General features: G+C 39.5%; 3 protein-coding genes across 5 annotated transcripts in view; 2 read left to right on the top strand and 1 right to left on the bottom strand.

Moving 5' to 3' along the window:
- Positions 1-6,541, bottom strand: part of LOC137979379 (CDAN1-interacting nuclease 1-like) — a 14,543-nt gene extending 8,002 nt beyond the window's left edge. The window contains exons 1-6 of one of the 2 annotated variants that reach the window (XM_068826630.1): positions 6,418-6,541; positions 4,873-4,918; positions 3,306-3,370; positions 1,394-1,533; positions 309-391; positions 155-204 (exon numbers count right to left, since the gene is read on the bottom strand). In XM_068826630.1, the coding sequence (XP_068682731.1) occupies positions 155-204; positions 309-391; positions 1,394-1,533; positions 3,306-3,370; positions 4,873-4,918; positions 6,418-6,509 (476 nt within the window). In that variant the 5' untranslated portion in view covers positions 6,510-6,541. The remainder of the gene's footprint in view (positions 1-154; positions 205-308; positions 392-1,393; positions 1,534-3,305; positions 3,371-4,872; positions 4,919-6,417) is intronic. The other variant, XM_068826631.1, reaches the window with a different exon arrangement.
- Positions 6,542-6,585: 44 nt separating this feature from the next.
- Positions 6,586-12,608, top strand: LOC137980073 (3-oxo-5-alpha-steroid 4-dehydrogenase 1-like). Of its 2 annotated transcripts, none has more exons than XM_068827426.1 (4): positions 6,586-6,931; positions 8,742-9,010; positions 9,211-9,310; positions 12,295-12,608. In XM_068827426.1, the coding sequence occupies exons 1-4, from the start codon at positions 6,603-6,605 to the stop codon at positions 12,359-12,361; spliced, it is 765 nt and encodes a 254-aa protein (XP_068683527.1). In that variant the 5' UTR covers positions 6,586-6,602; the 3' UTR covers positions 12,362-12,608. The 2 variants fall into 2 exon arrangements, with proteins under 2 accessions (XP_068683527.1, XP_068683526.1); XM_068827425.1 differs by having other exon boundaries at positions 9,160-9,310; positions 12,295-12,603.
- Positions 12,609-14,881: 2,273 nt separating this feature from the next.
- On the top strand, positions 14,882-19,962 carry LOC137980433 (uncharacterized). Its single transcript, XM_068827875.1, has one exon. The coding sequence runs from the start codon at positions 14,973-14,975 to the stop codon at positions 17,997-17,999; it is 3,027 nt and encodes a 1,008-aa protein (XP_068683976.1). The 5' UTR covers positions 14,882-14,972; the 3' UTR covers positions 18,000-19,962.
- The last annotated feature ends 1,759 nt before the right edge of the window (positions 19,963-21,721 follow it).

Genomic DNA, 21,721 nt, shown 5'->3' with positions numbered 1-21,721 from the left:
CTGGCTTTACACCTGAAGCGTTTTTCAAATACTTTGCCAGGAACGGCGTCGTTTGAGGAAGCAACGTTATTTTCGACCATCGCCCAATTTCAGGTCGAACCACAGGCAGATGTGCCTCCTTGATGAGAAGCAAAAGAAACAGTTCTAAACTTACCGTTTAATGTTGTCAACCAAAGGTCCATAATTTGGGTCATTCAGTATGCACTGAAAGGACAGAAAAACATGAAGCATTGATTACATTGTATGTTACTTTACTGATTCATTTCATTTGATTGAAATTCCTTGGCAGTTATTCATTGTGTCCTTACCTGATGCACTTCACTTGCAAGTGTTTTGTTCTCTATCAGACCAAGAGGGTCTTTCATCATTTGACTCACAATTCCCTTGGGAGCTGGAATAAAAGTTAGGCAGACAAAAACAAGATGAGCAGTAATCTGGTTTGCTAATCACTCAGCTTGACGACCAATGGCCAATAATAGTGCCTCCTTTCACCATTCCTATCAGTGGGTGCTGCTTTCTACAAGTACCGTTAAATTCCGAAAATACGCCCCTCCGTGTATAAGCCCCTCCAAATATACGCCCCCCAAAGCGGCAACGCAAAAAACCCTCCGTTACATCGCCCCTCCAAATATAACCCCCCCCCCCCCCCCCCGGGAGCTTGTACTTGGAAAATTGCCCTCAAATACAAAGTAAAACAAAGCAAAAACGGTAAATTTACTTCCAACTATAAGGCTAGCCCAATCGATTTCGAAACGCAAATTTCCCTCCGTAGATAAGCCCCTCCGAATATAAGCCCTTCTAAAAATAAGCCCCTCGAAAAGGGCCTTTGAAAAATATAAGCCCCGGGGCTTATTTTCGGAATTTTACGGTATTTAACAGTACAGTGACTCCAATCAGAGACAAGTTGCAACAAACCAAATATGACCCTAATTAGATGCACGTGGATTTCAATATGCGTCACAAAGTGTCCCCTTCCTCTTCTCCTACACTTCAACATCACTCGTGTTTTGGAATTTTGACAATTTAAAATTGAATTGCTGCACATCAAGTACAGATAAACAACTGCATTTACCTTAAGCTGAAAATGACGCTAACCTTTATCCTTACTTTATTGTTGCAAATGGGTATGAAAGCCGAAGACGTTAAGGGACACTTTGTGTTGGATGTCAAAATTGGCCATGCATCTAATCAGATGCCCTTCTTGACACAAGAAACGACGAACGTTGGAAGTCAACAAGGAGCCCATCAATCTGGAGGCCTTAAGCTCAGAAAACTGCACACGACTAACCAACTCACATGGCCTTCTTGAAGTGCTTTCGAATTTCCTGACCTTAGCGTACAAAAGATTTAGACACACAAAGTCAATTGCATCAGTTTCAAAAAGAACACATACGATTTTCGCCATTGTAACTTGTGTGCGAAAGATGCCTTTCTAACACAATTCTTGCCAAGAGTGAATGTGACAGATCAACTTCTTCAGCTATTCTTAATAAAACTGGTTCACTTCCTTCCTGGGTCACTCCTTCCAGATACCTAAAACAGTAAAAGGTATGATGTAACAGTCAGTGTTTTGAGTGGAATGAATTTGACTGTGCTTTCGGCACTTTATAGTGGGCAATACTAAACCACTAAACAGCGAAACAAAGCTCCAAAGCACCATGTATGACCCCACCATACATCAAATACTGACCAAGAAAGTTGGATCTGAGATTTAATATTGTTTTAGGCCTAAAAAGTTATTGCTCCTAATTCATTGAGATTAAGATTAGCATTCAGATTAAGACTGAGATTAGGAGCAACAACTCGACTAATTAGGCCCAAAACTATATTTAATCTCAAATCCAACCTTCAACCTTCCACCCTCCATGAATGCCGGTGTGACCAGCATCATGTGATCATGTTGCGGGCTCAAGTTTAGAGCTCAACAAGGTCAACTTTTTTTGGTAAGTACTTTATGTATCCCTTATTATAATGTATTTAAATTATATTACAAAGCATTTAGACAAATACTCATGTACACCCTTTTTTTTTAAGTTGGCTGCTGACCAGGTACTGGGTTTCAATTGGATCACAGGCTCAAGCCAGGTTCACTTATTGTAGGAATAAATAACCCGGGAGCTCCACTTTTAGGCTAATGGCTAAATCTATATATTAGTAATGAGGTCTGGCTTTTTTTCTTGTACGCTAATTAGCTTCCTCTCACATTTTGAAAGATTGTCTGGACTCCAGGGGAACACGCTTTCAGTGTTCTCACCAGGAGTTTGTCTTAAGGAGTCACAGGGCCCCTTTTCCTGAAGAATAGGAGCCCTGCAGGAGCTTAAGCGGGACAAAGTTACTCGCACGCCATGACTAGTGTGGAAAAAAACCCCTCGTGATTTCTCTGCCCATTTCATCAACGCTTGTTCAAATTGGAACTCTTACAATGGTGGGCCTTCAACAATATTGTAAATGCATGATTTGTTTGCCCCGAGATAGATCTTACATACAAGTTGTGATCTCTTTGTCGGCATCATAGGCAATAATCCATTTCCATTCACTCTGAAAAACACGGTCTTTCTTCAATGAAATGGCTTTTTGACCTTGCTTGACGTTGATGTTGTACTCTTCATTGTCGTCTTCACCAGCGAGCGTTTCGATGATCTTCTACACTTTCTTAAATCCTTGGTAATTTTGGGTGAAGGAAAGGATCTAATTTTCTCCGTGCCACGACGAATAACATAAGCCCGCACTGTAAATTATCTGTTACACGTGGTACCTATAGCTACCTGATCCAATATGGCGGCCAAGATTTCGAAGCTGCGAAATGCTCGTTTGACTGACGACAATCATGAAATTGAAGGCTTTGAAAGCACTTTGAATATTTTGATAGAACTGTTTTCACTCGGTTGAAGAAGCAAGGAGCTGGAGTATTCGCTGGAATAAATGACTGCTAACTTGCTTCTAAAAGTCTGTTTTGCTCGTAGCATCCTTTTGCGCCCAAGTGGGCGCAATTTTGCATGACTTTTAATACGCCATTTCTATTTTTCTTGCGGGAATCCCGCAATGGCGCGGCCTAGTGAGAACACTGCTGCTTTTTGTGGAATGTCATAGAAGCCATGCAATTAACTTGACTATTAAAAAGTACTTTAAGAACTAGTATTTTTAGAATGATTAAAAAGAAACCAAACAAATCTATTGACATTCTTTGTAAGTTCACAGAGTAAAGAGCTCTAGAGAGTAAGTAAATTTACATATAAGTTTTGTGCTCAGTGAAAAAATTTCAATTCAGACCAGTTCACGTCTTGAGTTTATTCTATAACCTCTACCTTTCATAATAGTGTTCCATAACTTCTAACTTGTGATGTTTGTGGTGATTTTTTCTGGTCTTTTTCTGCAAACAAATGAAACAATAACATTAGAAGAAACCTAGAAAAATACCTTCAATTTGACATTTCAAACATTTGTCTCCCATCTACTTGCTACCAAATTTGTTATTGTCAGTTTCCATTAGTTTAACAGTGCTTCCAGCAAGTAACAACACCTATCAAAAAGCATCCGCAACTTCACTCAGAGAAGTTGGCTACTTTCTTCCTAAAATGAAGTCATTTATAAAGACAGATTCTTTCAAGCCTAAGACTAAAATTCATTTTGACAATGACACCAGTTGGTGACTCTACTTAACCCAGCCACTACCATCTTCAAATTTTATTGAAAGCGCTGGTTTAAAGGGGCGGTGTCATGCTATTTTAGTGAAGTGCCAAAACACTAAAAGATGTCTTTGCATCAACGAAGAAAATAATGCCGCAATAACCATTGAAGTGCACTGAAGCTATCCTTTGTTGTTTGCGGGCCAAGGATGGAAAGGATGGAAATGGATTGAAACTTGAAAAACATTGGCCACTTTTTTCAAGGTTTGAGACAATGTCTTCAGAAAGTTGCCAAAAATTAAATATGAATAGCTCTTTGTGCAATAAATACAATTCAAATCTTCTCAGTGGGTTGTCAGGAATGTTGTATGTGTGAGCTTAAGGACGTTCGCGCCCATTGCTACTGAGCATTTTTTCACGCATGTCACGCATACGTCATGCATCGCAGACCACAAAGGTAAACACGATGCTAAAGGTGCAAACATTTTCCACAAGAATGGAACGTGAAAGCATGTGGCATTATGGGATAGCTGTGGACCCAGGTCTTCTCTGAAATGTCACGCAATGGCGTGACAGTGCGAAAAGACAATCGCTTTGAGCACTTCCCAGCGATTTTACTCTGACTTTTGAATGCTCGGTGACCCCCAGTTTTCTTTCCGTAGATCACTTCCTTTTCTGATTTTGTCTATTTTAACAAAAAACAAAAAAAATCTGTGCGTGAGAAGTTACAAATATTTCGCCTTTTATGCTCTCCTGCGACCAAAGTTTTTTTTCTTAGACTAATATGTATCGTTTTTCAAGGTCTATATTACCTCAGAAAAAGACATCAGCTGCAAAAGTTTGTTTAGTTGTATTAGTTATGTTGAATTGAGTACGTTTACCTGATCTAAATTTCACGAATGTAGCTTTTTTATTGCTGACAGTTGTAAGCAAAGATCATCTTAAAATAACGCAAGGTTCTAAAAGTGCACCTCATGATCTCGAAAACGAGCACGGTGACCCCCCATTTTTTTTGCCTTTTTGGCAAAAGTAGATCATTACCTTTGTGCATGGCAAGTTTTAAAAAACTCTGTACGTGGGAACGTTTTGGGCGCGAATGTCCTTAAGCTCCCAATATTTAAATTTTTTACCAAATTTTGACCAAAAAACAGCAAATTTACCACAACAGTGCCCTTTAAGTGCAGTAAAAAATGTTTCTCTTGAGACCTAACAAAAGTACATCTATGATTCTATCAAAATACTATACCTGATAATCTTGTGAGTATATGCTAACAAGGGTATTGTACGTTACTCTGGAAAAAAAAAGAGTAAAAGATAGTCTAGAAAGCAGTAAATTAATCCGAATTAATTTATTTTAATTAACTAGTAATAACGCTTCAATGTGTCCCACATCTTCATAAGTTACAAAATATTTTGAAAAAAATTGTCTGAATTTATAACAACTAAAGAAACATGCATTGCGTATTAAGAGGCAATGGAGTAATCAACTAAGACTTAAAAGATAGTGTACATCCTCTTCAAGCACTTAACTCTTTTATGTAATAAAAACATTATGCCATAAATTCTTTTATGCCATAAATACATTTTCTCAAAACAAATTGGGGAAGTTCCATAGATCACAACTGTCATTGTTTTACCAATACAGAAAGTATCCTAAACATCCATTGAAGCTAACCTTTGGCCTAATTAGCCCAACACAAAAGTTTTCAGGCCTAATGTTAGGTTGTTCATGTTTCTGTACTGGTAAAACCATTGAACTGTGACATGCATTTTGTACCGGCCCGGTTAAGAGGTATCAAAACCAATAGGTTTCCAAGGTACAGTATGTAAAGGCGACGAAATACAAGATACAAAAATCCTCAACTTGTCGCGTCAACATTGTTTCGTTGCAAGTTTTGGTCGATGTTTCGCGTTTTTCACCTTGCGTGATCAACTTGACCCGCAACAAAAACATTTGTTGCTGGTTGAAGAAATGCAGCGCGCTGATTGGTTGATTGCTAGTACACAAGCACATTTGTTGCGCGGCAAGTTGTGAGCTTGATGAAAAACGAGCAACAAAGCCAAAATTTGTTGCTCAGAGTAGACCCGCGCTCTACTCTTCGCAACAACTTTCTTCAACCCGCAACAATTGTTTTTGTTGCTCAACAAGATGATCATGCAAGGTGAAAAATGGGAAACATCGACCCTAACTTGCAACGAAACAATGTTGACACGTCAAGTAACTTGAGGGTTTTTGTATCACGTATTTAGCCGCCTTAACGCTCATTAGCGCTAACCATACTTCGAGCTACCAGGGCCGGATGGCAGGAGCTTTGAGGAATGGACTTTTACTTCACACCTAGTTTGCCCCCCAACGAGGGACCTAATATTGGAAGGGCAGGTACAAAACACAGGTGACAGGGCACAGGTCACAGGTCACAGGTCATTGTTTTACTAGTACAGAATGTATCCTAAACATTCATAAAAGCTAACCTTTGGCCTAATTAGGCCTAAACAAACGTTTTTAGGCTTAAGGTTAGCTCTTATGAATGTTTAGGATACTTTATGTATTGGTAAAACAATGACCTGTGTCCTGTGCCCTGTGTTTTGTACCTGCCGATATTGGAAAGGCTTTTAGAAAGTCTAAAGTTTGCGTTATTAACAGCACCGACTTTGAACAAACTGGTACATAAAATTTGAACTGAACGTCATCCAAGTTCGGTTAGAGTGGAATAAGATGAGTAAAAACGCGACTTACGGGTAATTTATCCACGTTGAGGGTCAATAAAACAGTTTAGGCTAACTTACTCACCCTGGGAACTGTAAGGCTATGATTTTTAAACAGTCCCTTGAGCCATAGGTATGCATCAAAGTCAATATCTGCTTATAAATTTCGAGTTTCATCTCTGAAAAATTGTCAACTTTTATCTCTTCGCGCCGATAGACTTAGTAGCCACGCGATTAGAAAAGGTAACCGCGCTCTAGCAAGTAATCAAAATGGCTGCTCTTTCTGTACGATCTTTTTTCCTTCTAAAAGATTTTGACGAACTTCAGCTTATTTACCTTGCATCCGAGGTGATGATCGTTACTGCGGTTACTGTGGCAATTTTATTGGTTTTCTTCAAAGCCGAATACGGACGGTACTTCTCGGTGACTTCAACGCAAAGATACGGATTTGGAGTTCATCCCAGAATGGCTTGGTTTGTGCAAGAACTGCCGGCGTTTGTCCTGCCTTGTGTACTGGTCTGTTACGCACGGGAAGATTTTTTTGAATTCACCCCAAATGCATTATTACTGTGTCTTTTCGTTCTGCATTACACTCACAGGTAGTGTTTGACACTTGGGGGAGGGGTATGGGGTATCGGGGAGAATCCCCAATAAAATAGACGGGGGTGCTCGTCGGCACTTCATGCAAACAGCCCTAAAATGTATAAGAATCCTGATTTGTGGTTTTGTCCATGGTAATAGGCCAGTTTACAGTTGTTTGCTCAGCGACCAAGCCTATGAATGGCTGCGAGGCTGCCGGTGACCTTGCATTGATACAGACCTCACTGCTTTTATCATGTAAATTGTGTTGTTGTAATGCTAATTAGTCCATATTAACATTACAAAAGCATGAAGGTTTGTATCAAAACAGGGTCACCGGCAGCCTCGCTTCCATTGTTAGGCCTGGTAACTTAGCCACAACTGTAAAATGGTCTATTCTAACGGCTAAAAGGTGAAATGAAAAGAAAATGTCATCAAAGACTCACTAAAATAAAGCACTTTGGTTGCATTTACATGCACTCCTGTCTTATCAGAGTGAGTCATTTGTCATCATTCCAGCTCTCCAGTTTGACCTGTCTTACTCAGTCAGTTTTGGATTGGAGTGTGCATGGCCGGCAAATCATTGAAGTAATGAAAACTTTTAGCCATAGTTGGCAGATTAAATAATGATAATGATAACAGTAATGATAATAAATAGTGATGATGATGATGGTGATGATGATGGTGATGATGAGTAAAGCAAAGCGTATTATAAATGCAAGTGTATTTCATAATTTAAGGGCATAAGTGAGTTCTCAAAATTCTGCAAGTGCAATTTGAGAACTTTCAAAACATCCCAAGTGACCATAAATCACAAAATACACAAGCAAATCGTGTGATTTTTTAGTTATTATTTACTCAACATTACTCCAAGTGCATCGCTGTAGTTCCATAGCATTTCTGTATTGCACTCTATAGCTGTTATGCATCCATCATTGACGAATCAGAAGCACTATATTCTGTTGAGTGTATAATAATAATAATAAATAATAATAATAATAATAATAATAATAATAATAGTTAATAATCAGAAGAAGACAAGAAATTATAGAGTTATTTCAGTAGAGTTATAACTTAGAGTTAGAGTTGACGACTGCCAAAATCCTGAATTCAAGATTTTGGAAGTCCAAAATCTTGAATTCAGGATTTTGGCAGTCCAAAATCATGAATTCAGGATTTTGGAAACTTAACTCTAACTCTACGATATAACTCTATGAAAATAACTCTAAGAATAGCTGTCCCCTCCAAAAATAAGTTAATTAATTACTCATTCTCCTCTCTAGAGCTGCTGTCAGAATTTTTTCATGATAGCTCCCTAGTTGCCAAGCAGCTCTGGGGATGAGAGTGCATGCTGCCGTGACTGAAGTACCACATGGTAACACATTCCCAGACAATAAGCTAACAGTTTCTCAAAGCCTGTGGAAGGTTGGTCTAACAAACCACCCAGTAGCAACCTTTTGGTTATCTCCACCACTCTAGGTGGGTCTGAAGCTCTGTCAACTCTACAATGCTGAAAGCTCAAATATTCAAGTGCATTGTTAACAAAGGAGACAAATTCAAATTTGGAAAAAAAAAAATTTTCTTAGTGGTTGGCAGTTAAAAGGGTAAAAAGAAACTTTCGTTTTAATCCTTTAACACTAGCGTCTGACCAGGCTCTACTGTCAGTGAAATCTGACGAAAATACTATTGAATTGGGAAACAAGCTGGGAATATGACACTTATGAATGAATTATAAATGGACTTAATTTGGCTTTGCCAGGGAAGTTTAGTTTTCACATGGATCTGATGTTTCACAGGTTTAATTCTTCCTCTGTTGTACTGTTTCCACAGATCTTTAATTTATCCCTGGCTTATCAAAGGTGGAAAACCAACTCCTGTTTTTTTGGCATTCTTAGCCTTCGTTTTTTGTTTTTACAATGGGTACTTGCAGACAAGATATTTAACTAAATTTGCTTACTATAAGAAGTCTTGGCTGTCAAATCCCTGCTTTATCTGTGGTGTAATATTGTTTTTTATTGGAATGGTAATCAATATCCACTCTGATCATCTTTTGCGCAATCTAAGGAAACCTGATGAAAAAGGCTACAAAATCCCGAAAGGTAAGATTGCTCTTAAAAAATCTATTTCTAACCCAATAGTTTGTGTATCTTTATTGCAATCATTCACTACTCCTTCACTTTCTTCTTCCTTTCTCTTGCCCTGTACCAGAAACTCTTTAGCATTCTTACGTACTTCCTATATGTTTTAGGGGGTATGTTCACTTATGTATCCGGTGCCAATTTTTTTGGTGAAATTGTAGAGTGGAGTGGATTTGCATTGGCTTGTTGGTCTCTTCCTAGCTTAGCATTTGCTGTGTTTACAGCCCTCAACATTGGACCAAGAGCAATACAACACCATAGGTTTGTTGATAAATAATAGTCATTAACAAAATAATTATGCTTCTTGTTCTTACCTTTCTCTATTAGAATCTTTGTTTAGATACTGTAAAGCCGGTGACACACAGCTCAACATTGAAAGATCAACAAATTTCGCAGCCGTTGTTAAAAAAATTTTGAACAGTGTGGCATACCATGTTGAGTGTTGGAACATGTCATTCAACGTGTTGAACATTATTGAAGGAAAATAGAGACCAGCTGTATTCGGTTCAACATGTCTGTGCAACATTGTTCAACAACAAATGTTGTAGAATGTTGAACCATGTGTCATCATCGGCTTAAGGTAGATTGATTTATAAACTCAGCACTGTTTGGCATTTCATCATTCACAGCAATTTTGTTTCTATTGTTTTGTTCAAACTCAGTTTGAATACGAATTGAAGCACTTTATGGCTAACCATTTGAAGTGACTAGTCTTTGTTTTCATGTTTAAATAGTAGTGGCAAAGACAGTGCCAGAAATAATAAATTATAATAATAATAATAATAATAATAATAACAATAACAATAACAATTCGAAGAGAGGGCGGTAGAGAAGGGACACACTTCGCTGATGAAGGAAGCGCATAAGTTTGCTGAGGAACTGGGTATGAGCCTGTCTCTGGAGCACCCTCAACCATCGTGCCGGTATGTGAGCAATCCTGAGACAGAGATTAAAGGGCCCAAGGTGAAAGAAGACTTCAAGAAGGCAGATATGGAGAAGCTGAAAGAGAAGATCAAAGAGGAGAAGTGGCATGGACAGTTCTTACAGGCTAGGTGGCAGGACAGTGAGTTAAATCAGAGTGGATGCTTTGCGTGGTTGCGTAATTGGACCTGTGCTCCTACCCATACCATCGCTGGGGTAATGGAATTGTACGAGCAGCTTACGCCCACTAAGGTGTACTGTTACGAAAAATAGCATTGCATGACTAGCGTTACTGTCTAGAAGCTTCACGAGAGTTTGTAGTTTGTTTATTTTTAGATTTGTGCGTAAGCGTTTCTAAATCGGTGTTTTGTAATCTTTCTATAATTAGATTGATTACTATTTTAGAAAGTTCTGGAAGTTTATTGTCAGAGTATATTATTATAAGTAGACGAGTCCAAGCAGAGTGTTTTTCTAACTAGTTTTTCACAAGCGAAGAGAGTTGGCGTTAGCCGTGTTTAGTCAAGTGTGACAGAAGCTGTGTTTATTCAAGTTGGCGGAGGCCGTGTAAGTTTGTCGAATACGAGTTGTTCAGAGTTTTACTTCGAGGCAACTACGTTCAGTTTAGTTTGCAAGCTACCTTTCCTCAAAACGTTTGAACTCGTAACATTTACACAGTCCACAAAACAGGTGCAGCAGAGGGTGACATCACGTGTAGACTGTGTGGGAAAGCTCCTGAAACTATTGTGTGCTAGCAGGGTGCTCTGCTCTGGCCCATTCTAAATATCTAGAAAGACACAACGCAGCACTGAAAGTTCTCTTCTTCGAGATGACTAGGGATCTGAGGCTAATTGATTCAGTCCCTCCCTGGTACTCGTGTGCAGTACCCAAACCAGTCTATGAGTCATCTGAGGCATTAGCGTTTTGGGATGTTCCAGTTTATGCGAAACACACCATTGTCAATGCTAACAGAGTGGACGCTCGATTGGTGGACCACAAGAATAAGAAGGTGTGGGCTGAGGAGATGTCCTGTGCATGGATGGAGCATAGGGAAAAGAAGTCCAAGGAGAAGATGGTCAAGTACGGGCCACTGCGATTTGAGCTAAAGAAACAGTACCCTGGCTATGACGTTGAACAATGTAACATCATCATTGACATGCTGGGGGGGGGGGGGGGGTGGTCAAGGGATGTAGACCTGACAATGAGGAAGCTCTTTGGCAGTAGGGGCTATGACGTTTTGAGAAGAATGCAGAAGGCTACCATCTCGAGTTCTCTCAACATAGTGAGAACTTTCAAAGCTACCGCCAATTGACTTTCCCCATGGGAATAGTATAGGAGCTCAATATAGTTTTAGTATTAGAGAGCTTTAGATTGTCCATAAGATTTTTTATACTTTCTCGCTAATTTACTTATTTTTTTTATTTAATTATTTTTTTAATTGAGTAGTTTTCTTTTTATAGTTCCCTCAGATCGCATGCCCTATGTGGTTCTATTTTATCATCCATAAGTTTACCAACTGCGATATAATAATAATGGTGCATTTGGTAGTGTAACTGGATGAACAAATTAGCTGTAAAATGTTAATGTAGGATTGATCAAAAAACTGCCTTGTTAGGAACAGCCAGAATACTAAGGAAAGTATTAGAAATGTAAAGAGGAAAGAATACCTCTGGGCAATTTGTTGTGGCTCGCCTATTATGGTTATGAGGGCAATCCCATCAGCCAGAGCAAATGTTAGATTATCTATAATAATTGTAATGCTAATAATAATAATTGAGATGATGATGATGATGATAATAATATTGATAATAAAATTGGGGATTGGAGAGGATCTGGACCAGTAGTGAGGTGGCAGTGATTGAATCCCAAATCATCTGGTACCATCTCCAAGAAAATAGACCATAATTAAAAAAAAAATTATTTGTATTGTCAGTATTGGACTGGAACTAGCTTGCAATGGAGGCTGATGCGGAGAAATATATTAAAAAGTATTTGCATTTGAAAAAGTTCCCCCCCATTAGCCTCCATTGCAAGCTAGTTCCAGTCCAGTACTGAGAATATGAATATATATTGTCTATTCATTAATGGTAAATTAAAACGGTTAAACCTGTCCAAATATCAAGTTCAGTTCTTTTTTTTCTTCACCACCTTCTTGAAATAAGAGATTCCATCAATGGTGTGAAAAATACCTGGTACAAGATCTTTCCTATGAGAAGGGGGCTAAGCACTTGCCTGACTATGGGTGCTTACCAGATAAATTACAGTATTGTCTGAAGATACCCACATAATCTCAATGTTTAATGACAAAATATTTTTTTGTTTTTAAGGTGGTATCTGGACAAGTTTGATGATTACCCAAAGTCCCGAAAAGCTGTTATTCCATTTATTTTATAATTCAAGGTCTTTAACAGAAGAGAATGAAAACATTATATATACTGACAGGAAGCATTTATCGTTGGTTTACAAGCTAAATTTGTACCAAAGATCCGGTGCTGAGTTGCGGAGGACTTATTGCATAAATTAGAAAAATGAGAATTTGTTATTTAAATAATTTTTGACTGATTTGTAGTAATCTAATTCTCTATTAAAATTGAAAATAATATGATTATAATAAAGTATTCTCGTTTGTCTCACGATGTGGTCACTTGTGATGTAGATCACGACGTTTCGACTGCATACTAGTAGTCTTCATCTGGCGATGAGGTCGACTTATGCCATACAATTTTTTTGTTGAAACAATTTGGCGTTGCAAGTTAGTTGTGATTTTCTTAACTGTTTTGAGAAAAAAAAACTAAACAGGAACAGAAGGAACTTATTTTTCAAGGGAATTTTTCACATCAAGGAACTGGCCGAAGCCAATAATTAGAAGCACCCATGTTATGTAAAACCAAGGTTACTGTTAGCTAATGAAATCTTGATGTTGTGAAGTTCTCATCACACCGTAACATGAGGCTAAACGCCAAAAAATGTAAGGAGATGATTTTCGATTTCTTACAGTACAAGTCTACCACCTTGAGCCCCTTGATGATTGGTGGCACAGTCATTGATCGTGTTCAGTCTTACAAGCTGCTTGGGCTGCATATTTCCAACGATCTGACTTGGAACTCGCACTGTGAAACTGTGTATAAAAAAGCTGTCAAACTCCTTTATGGTTTACGGGTTCTAAAGAAAGCTGGGTTGTCGACGGGAGATCTTGTTTCTGTGTACTGCTCGATTGTACGATCTACTGTAGAGTACGCCTCTCCTGCCTGGGCAGCCCTCCCTCAATACTTAAGCAATATGTTAGAAAGTGTCCAAAAACAAGCCATGCGAGTAATTTTTCCCGGTTTGCTATACGAAGATGCGCTCGACTTAGCAGGGCTTGACCCACTGTATGTTCGTAGGATAGATTCGTGCAAGTCGTTTGTCATTAAGGCTAAAGAAGTTCTCAGAGTTTTTTATTCGCCCACTTTTTACCCCTAAGAGGTACCAAATCATGGGCTTTAATAATTAGACAAAATTAAAAATTAGTTAATTGTCAAATGTCTCCTGTCATAATTTTTCGGCCCAATACCCTAAAAGATACCACTAAAGCTCCCACTGTGGACCTTTTTGAGGCCGAACACTTTAAGAAGTACCAAAACCGCTTTTTCTAACCCGTAAAAGGTACGACGAGCATAGACTTGCAACAAGTCGACCTCACGAGAATCCCAGGAGAAAATGTTTTTGCGAGCGAAACGTAACAAGTCGACCTCACGAGAATCCCAGGAGAAAATGTTTTTGCGAGCGAAACGTAATTTTTCGTTCGCGAAGTAGATGCGCAAGCGACGAAGTCGCGAGAGGTCATCATTCGTCCGCGAGCTATCAACATGGGACGGCCCGTGAGACGGACTTTTGAAAATCTACGACGAGCACCGCCGTCCTTTTTATATGGGAGTCCCCCTCCCCTGGGAGCCTGCGTAGCTGGCAGTTCTTTCTTTCCCCAGCATTCTTGCGCCGCTCGAAATCTCTCATGCTTCTGAAAGACCGCCAGCTTCGCAGACTACTTAAATCGCGTTAAACGAGGCAAGGAACAGCGCACAAAGCGAGCAAGTCACCAGACAATTAAGTATGGCTTTTTTTTTTTTGAGTCTGTTATTGGGAATTCCGTACAAATCCTTATAATATTTACCCGACCGAGCCTGGGCTGCCTGTGGTTGGAGTAAAAATTAGAAGCAATCGGAAAAGGCTGAAGAAAGAGTCGAGTAGTATCAGGGGCCAGGACGAATAAAAAAGTATTTTCCTCCCACGTGGACAAAAAGGAAAGCCTGTGGAAGAGTACCACGTCTAATCCGGGGTTGAAGTTGAAACTGAAAATCTGTACGGGTGAAACCAATGGTTATATTTCAGATTAAAAGTTAAGAAAATGTTTTACTGTTATTACGTTACTCAAATCTTTTTTTATTTTTTAGAATGCTCAAAAATATGGGTCATCATCTTAATCAGCAAACGACAAATCGAAGCTTCCAATGGGGTTTTGGGGGAACAAGAGAAAATGGTTAATTTGAACTGGAGGGAAACAAAATTGGGCGTGCATCTAATTATGTACATTTCTGGACATCAGTGGGGAAACAATGAAAAAATATCTTCGGGAACAAGGGGGAACATACTGGCAATTTTAGGGATCGATCAAGTATCCCCCGCCTCCCTACTGCAACATAAAGAACCATAAAGACTTGTCTCGATTCTTGTTCTTCCTAAGTGTAGTTTATTTTCGTGAACACCAAAACGGACAGCGAACATTGGAAAGAGACGCGGTCAGTGTTTTGTCTTTTTTTGTTTTGTTTGTATCCTGGGAGTGAGACGTAACGCCAGACGATTTTACTCGTCAACCGTGGGATGAAGTGTCAAGGTCGTCAAATCGCTGGGTTGATCACGTGACCCAAAAGGAAGCCGGAAACACTTAAAACGAAAGTGTTAGCGTGCGAGAAATTCAATTGTTGATCGAACTGATCGAACGTTAATAATGTAAAGTTGGTTATATATCATGAGTGTGGACGCCTCTGGTCAGCTCATTTCTGAACGCATCTTGCAGAGACTCAAAGAAACTTTGCAAGCACAGAGTGGGCTTCCTCAAAATGACCTTTCGATCCAGTTGTCGTCCATGGAAGCGTCAACATCGACATTGTCGGAAGTGAAGAACATCCTTGATGGCTTAGAGAAAAAGACGCTAAGAAATGTGGCTGAGCAGCTTGCTAGCACTGATGCGCATTTTGTTCTCCAACGGTACTTGATCAAGTGTTACTATTTCGTTAAATCCGACGGGAGTGCTGCAAGTTTAGCTGATGATGGGAATCTAGAAGAAACCCGCCCCCGTGGTGTTCTCATATTTAATCCCCTCTATATGACGCTAATGAAGATGATGATAAGTCTTCTCGTCAGCCCGATGTTTGCTTCTAACATCGCGTCAACTAAAGTAATTCAGCAGGTCCTCAGAGATCTGAATGTATTGGTTTTGCCAAGTCCAGAACATAACCAATTTAAAATGCTTCTTGGCAACATCCACTTCCTGTGGGAGTTGTCCAAAAACCCTGTATCCCTAGCGGCTTTTCGGGGATTTAGCGATACGGTTTTAATACTAGTAAATGTGTTCACTAGTTATCAAGGCCCCTTCGAAGAACTGACAACTCTGGTTAAATCCTTGGCAGTAATTATAGCAGGGGAAGTGGTAGATGAGGAAACAAGCATTTACTTGCTGGCAGAAGAAACTTGCCTAGATTTTTTGGTGGAAATCCTCACAAAGTCTGTTTGTGCTGGAGAGAAGCATCTTAACTATCATGGTGTTTTTGCGATAGACATTGCTAAATGCATTGAGAATTTGAGTCAGTTTGCAGGACTGCGAGAAGCCCTCTTAGAGAAAGGTGTGGCCCAGCTGCTTGTCTCCATGATTCAAATTGGTGATCATTACGATGACAGTGCAGCTGCAAGAGCTTTAGACAAACTGTTGACTACTTATGGCTCTGTAGATGAACCAGTTTTGCTTCAAGGGTTGGTATCAGATCAAGGCCCTTATCCTGGAATTTCAGGAGAGGACACAGGCGTTACCAAGAAAAGTTTGTCAGCAAGCAAACAGGAATCCAAGGAAGAGGAAAACCGGGAGAAATATGACTTAAAGGAAGTTCAAAACAATGGTCCAGAAGACAATAAACAAGATATAGGACATATGAATGTTAAAACTGAAAGAAAGACTACTGCAGGCAATAAGAACGAAACTACTGTTGAAGAAATGACATCAACTATCACCACAGAATTCAAGCCAAGCAAAATTGAAGTTTCATCTAAAATGGAAGAATTTCAGACTACCTCCCCTGCAAACAGGCCAGGGATTGAAGCCACAGGGGAGTATCAGAAGGGTAAAGGGACAGAAAGTAGGGAAGATGACATTGAACGGATTGTTGTTAGCATCAGTGAAAGTGAAAACTGTCCAGGCATTGACTGTGGAAAAGGGGAGCTCAGTCAAGACAGTGAAATTCTTTGTAGCAACATGGAAGAAGTGAAAGAAATGGGAAATCAGGCAATGAAAAAATTACCACAAGTTCAGTCTGCTTTGTCAGCAGTGGACAACGAAGATGCCGGCAACCAAGACGTTGCAGCATACATCCAAAAACAGCTGGAAAATTTAAGTGAAGAGGGAATCAAGCACATCCAGATTCCAACAGCAATCAGGTCAGATGAAAGCACACAATCAGAGTCAGTGTGCAAGGAACCTAACTTGACAAGATCATTCCAGTACCAGCAGGAGGGGACAGATCATTTGTCAGGACAGGAACTGCACAAGATACACAACAGTCTGATTGAATTGGGTGTTCACAATATGTACGATGAAAAGCTAGTAAGCCTTTTGAATGATATCTTGGACGAGGCAAAGCTTAAAGAAGATGGTGTTTTTGATATACTTGATTGCGTCCCACACATTTACAGCTATAAAATGCTCAGAACAGGTAGCATGCAGAGACAATTGAGGGTTGTTCCTGCATACAATGATCCAGAACTAAATGTGCCATTTATTACTGTACAGCCTGAGATAGACTACCATTTGGTTCTAAAAAAGTTTATTTTTCAAGTTGTTCCAGATCATGGGAGCAGAATGAGTTTCCCAGGTTTTACCTTCATTGGCCCATGGTGCGAAAGGATCCCAGTGGAACTTGAAGAGTGGAGCTCCTGCTTCGAGCCACAGACTTTGGCTGATGGAATGACTCTATTTTACCTGTCAGCTAAGAGACTGAAATCAAATTTTGTGTGGCCAATGTTGTTATTCTTTGCAAGTATGAATATTCAATACCAGTCTCTTGTAGCAAAGGGAGAGAACTTAGAGCTTGAAAATCTGAAAAGACATGGAATAACAGTGAGAAAAATCGAGGAAAATGGTCCAGCAGTTACAGTATATTACCTATACAAGTATCTCACTATTGATTATGTTCTGTCTTTGAGGCAGATTCAATGGCCTTCTTGTGCCTCGTCTTGGCAAGTTCGCCAAAGGCAATGGCCAGACTTTGAAACTGTGAAGGACGTTGTGAGTTACGGCTGTCACATGGTGCCTAAGCAACCACCGACTCTCTCTCAAAATGACCCTCTCTTTGGCATGTTCTTTCAATACTCATTTGCAAGAGCAGAAAATGTCCTGCTGAACAAGCTAAATGAAGACAATCCAGTACTCACAGACTGTCTGCGCATGTTGAAGTTTCTATGTGAACTACACTTTGACAGGCCAAAGCTGTTGAAGTCGTACCACATGCAGACCATAGTACTCCTTGCTGCTGAAAGACTGCCACTATCGTATTGGAAAGCCAACAACTTTGTGAAGCACTTGTTGGATTTGCTTGATGACTTACTCCATTACCTTGTGACACACAATCTTCCCAACTATTTCATTCCTCAGCAGAATCTCTTTGAGCAGTTTTCTGCAGATTTCATTTGGGATGTTGCTGCCAGGGTGTCCAAAGTCAGAAGAGACCCAATCAAGTATTTGACTCCAAGCCATGATCCTGCCCGATTTGGAGTCTACCTCCTTTGAATAGGTGTATTGAAATGAAATGACGGTATGGGAGGCATTTTACTAGACATAATTTGATGGTGACGATGATGAACTTTATCAAAGGGTCAAGTGTATTTAGCACTGGGGAGAGGGGAAAACCAGAGTACCCGGGAAAAAAAATCTCTCAAAGCAGATTGGAGAACCAACAAACTCAACCCACATACAACTGCAAGTGCGGGAATGGAACCTGGGCCGCATTGGCGGGAGGTGACTGATCTCATCACTGCACCAGCCCTGCTCACTGAAGGGATATGATCCTAATTGTCTTATTATTTGCAAGGACTCAGTTCAAGATTATTATTATTGTTATTATGAAATTCACTGTCTAAAATGTTACCCTAAAGCCTTGCTCTTACTGATATTTTCTCAAATAATTGAATGGAATTTTGGTAACCTACACAATGAATAATTTAAAACCTTGGCAAATAGAGTGTACACTATTTATGAGTCAATGAGTCATGAGTCAATGAGTTAGTGCAGTTAACCAAACCATAAAATGAAAGCTAAAATGCCAGAGAGTGCTTAGGCCTAATCACTGAAACGAGGGCATAGGCTTAATCAATAAGTTATTGCTACATGTATATTGACTGTGAGTCTCATTGATTCGTAACTCATTGAATCATAAAACATGGGACCTCTGGCAAATAGGGTAAAATGTTTCACATTAATTTTAACAGTTCTAAATCAATATGGCCAGTGTGCTGTCAACATCAGGTCAACACAAAAGTTGACTCTTAAAAAAATAATTGTGAAAAAAGGTAGAGTACCTCAGATGATGCATGAATGCATGACACTTAAAAACCCACTTACCTTAGTAACACAACAGTTTTTCTAACAATAAGAGGCGTTTTTCAAAAGAAATTAACAGCTGCTTAACCCTTTCACTCCCAAGAGTGACACTTATAGATTTTACTCTGTCTAACGCCAGACGATTTTACTCGTCAATGGGGAACCCCACGGGAGTGAAAGGGTTAAATAAGTGTTGGTTTTTTGACAAGGGAAAATTCTTAGTCAGTTTAGGAAAAAAAAAAACCAGCAATATCAAAGTTGTTGAGCCAAGTGTCAACCACTCCATGTCATCATCATGCTCATTAAATTATTACACCAATGAGATATGTATAATTATATACATGAGGTGAAAATATTAAGGTTTAAGTTCAGGTACTAAAATTGGCATGTAGAGATAGAAGCTGATGACATGTTGAGTTTGGGTTCCAGAAAATTGGATTACTCAGGAAAAAGCCTTCCAGAAAGAGTATTATGACCAACAAATTAAATGCACATATCCCGTTGCATTTGGCAATCAAACACAAGCCACATTGGTTTAAGGCTAGTGCCTTCAAGTCTGTGCCATCTATGCCAAACCTTTTCCCCCGATGACTTGTGAATGTTGAATGTGCAACAAGTCAAAGAAAGTACATACTTACCATGCAACACGCCTTACTGTGGCCACCTAACAAAGTTTTTTGCAAGTTGTCCGCCAATGAGGATGTGTGAATTTGATTGACAATCACGCTTCCTTGGAAAGTTTGCGCAGTTGTAAGTTGAACACTGTTGCACAGGTTTTTGAGTTGACGTTTTTACACATAATTGTCAAATGTGAAAGTTTGTTGGGTGGCCACGGTAAGGCACATTGCACTGTAATTGACCACTCCCCGTAGTGGCTTTTTAGGGCCAATGAACACAATCACAACAGAACAGAGCATTCAACAACAACTGTTAAGAATCCCAACTGGCCGGAGGCAAGCTAGTTGGCTATTTACAAGTGCAGCTGAGACATTGAACCAGGCACTCACTACAAGGAACAAATTCAACCAGTGGCCAGAACGTATCATGAACCTGGGATCCCCAGATCGCAAGGCAAACGCCTTAACCACTGGGCCACCCTGCCTCCAAAGTAAATGGGCAGAGACTGTCATAATTAAAAATGAATGCATTGCAATGGTCTCCACAAATAAATGAGCTTCCTAATAGATGCCTCTGTTGTAGGCAGTAGAGAGGGTGGTGCAACTTGGGAGGGGAAAGCAGTGTTCCCCCATACCTGTAAAAGAACAGAATGCCTACAAAAGCTGGAAAGGACTAACCTGACAAATTACACAACAACCTTTCAAAACTGTATAAAGTGGTTATATTAAGTATCCAGTGCACGACTTTGTAAACCTGACAATTAGGTATCCATGGCAACCGCTTCTGCAGGAGCCAGCACTACAGAGGCACTGGAATAGGTAAAGAAACAGTAGCTTAGGCTTATAGACCGTATTCATAAATGGTGGCTAAGTAATTATTCTTTTGTCTTTATGCTAATCATCCTAACTGGCCTCGTAAACACGAGCAAAATTCAAAAGAATTTTTGTTCCAAAGTGAGGCTAGTTAGGATGATTAGCACAAAGACAAAAGAATAATTTCTTGACCGCCATTTATGAATACGGTCTATGAAGATCATTTTTTACCCAATCAACCACAAGCATAAACAAAGGTCTTGTGATAAGTTGTTGGTTTTAGGATCCCAGTACATGTGACTTTTGTCATGGAAATAACCTTGGGAGTCCCATTTTTGTTTTGCTATGTTGATCACCATCTGGGATTATCAGCTATGCAAGGATGAATTTGAACAAAAGCAAAACTGTTATAACACATCTTTGCATTCAACACGTCTGGCAATCCAAGAGAGAGGGGGGAAGCAACTTTGCTGAGAAAATTGATCCCAACAATCCATAACTTTCCAGAGAAGCAAAACAAGAGAAATTCTACTGTATATGGCAACCCAGCATTTCAAATATTTTAATTACCCCTTAAACGTGAAAGTTGAAGTGAAGAAAGTTAAAGAATATAAGGACAAGAGAAAGAAATCTCAGGAACTGGTTAAAGTGGTACTACGTGGATGATCAAAAAATCAATTCCTTTTTTCCTTCAGATTTTGAAAGTGTGTTTGCAAAACAACTGCCTGGCAAAACTTTGAGCTTTGATTTTTATCCAAAGGCCGTTTACCTTGAGTGTAAGTTTTGGATTTCACGGTCTGCCATTACTCACACTCGAAACTGACCGACTGGACCTCATAGAGTCCATAGAGTTGGATCTAGGGAAAAGTGACGACATTCACTCAATAGCTTAAAACTTCAGCCTGTAAACGCAGTTTATTATGTATGCAAAACACGAGTTCAAACATCTGAAAGCCCGAAACCCCTGTGCTGCATATTAATTATGCCGCATATAAACGCATTGCATTCACCTTAAACTAGCGAGTCTTTGACATCATTTTCTCCTTGATCCAGCTCTCTCAAGATTTTATAGTCAATAATGGCAGACCATTACAAAAAAAAATTCCAGTTAAAATAAACTTAGTGTTTAATTAACATAGTTTTGAAATCCAAAGAAAAAAAGATTTGACTTTTAATAATATCATAGTACCACTTACTTTGTACTTTGACCATGTTGGTTGTCATGTGTGTGTAATAATAAAAAGAAGAAACTGACTCTGCAAAATCACCCTTCCTTGCAGTCTAAGGGAGTGCATTATGAAAGCTGCAGCCCAACAATATCAAACCCAAAAACATATGTAAGACACCTCTGGTAGCCACTTAAGGGATTAGGGATGGCGTGGTGGTGAGGAGGGAACTCACCTCCCTTTAATGTGGCAATGGTTCGATTCCCACACTTGGGAGTCATGAGGGTTGACATTGTTTGTTCTCTACTCTGCTCCA

This window comes from Montipora foliosa, chromosome 12, assembly GCF_036669935.1.
Source record: "Montipora foliosa isolate CH-2021 chromosome 12, ASM3666993v2, whole genome shotgun sequence".
In the NCBI taxonomy this organism is placed as follows: domain Eukaryota; kingdom Metazoa; phylum Cnidaria; class Anthozoa; order Scleractinia; family Acroporidae; genus Montipora; species Montipora foliosa.
Note: the sequence above shows the minus strand (reverse complement) of the source record. Positions and strands in the feature narration are given on the sequence as shown.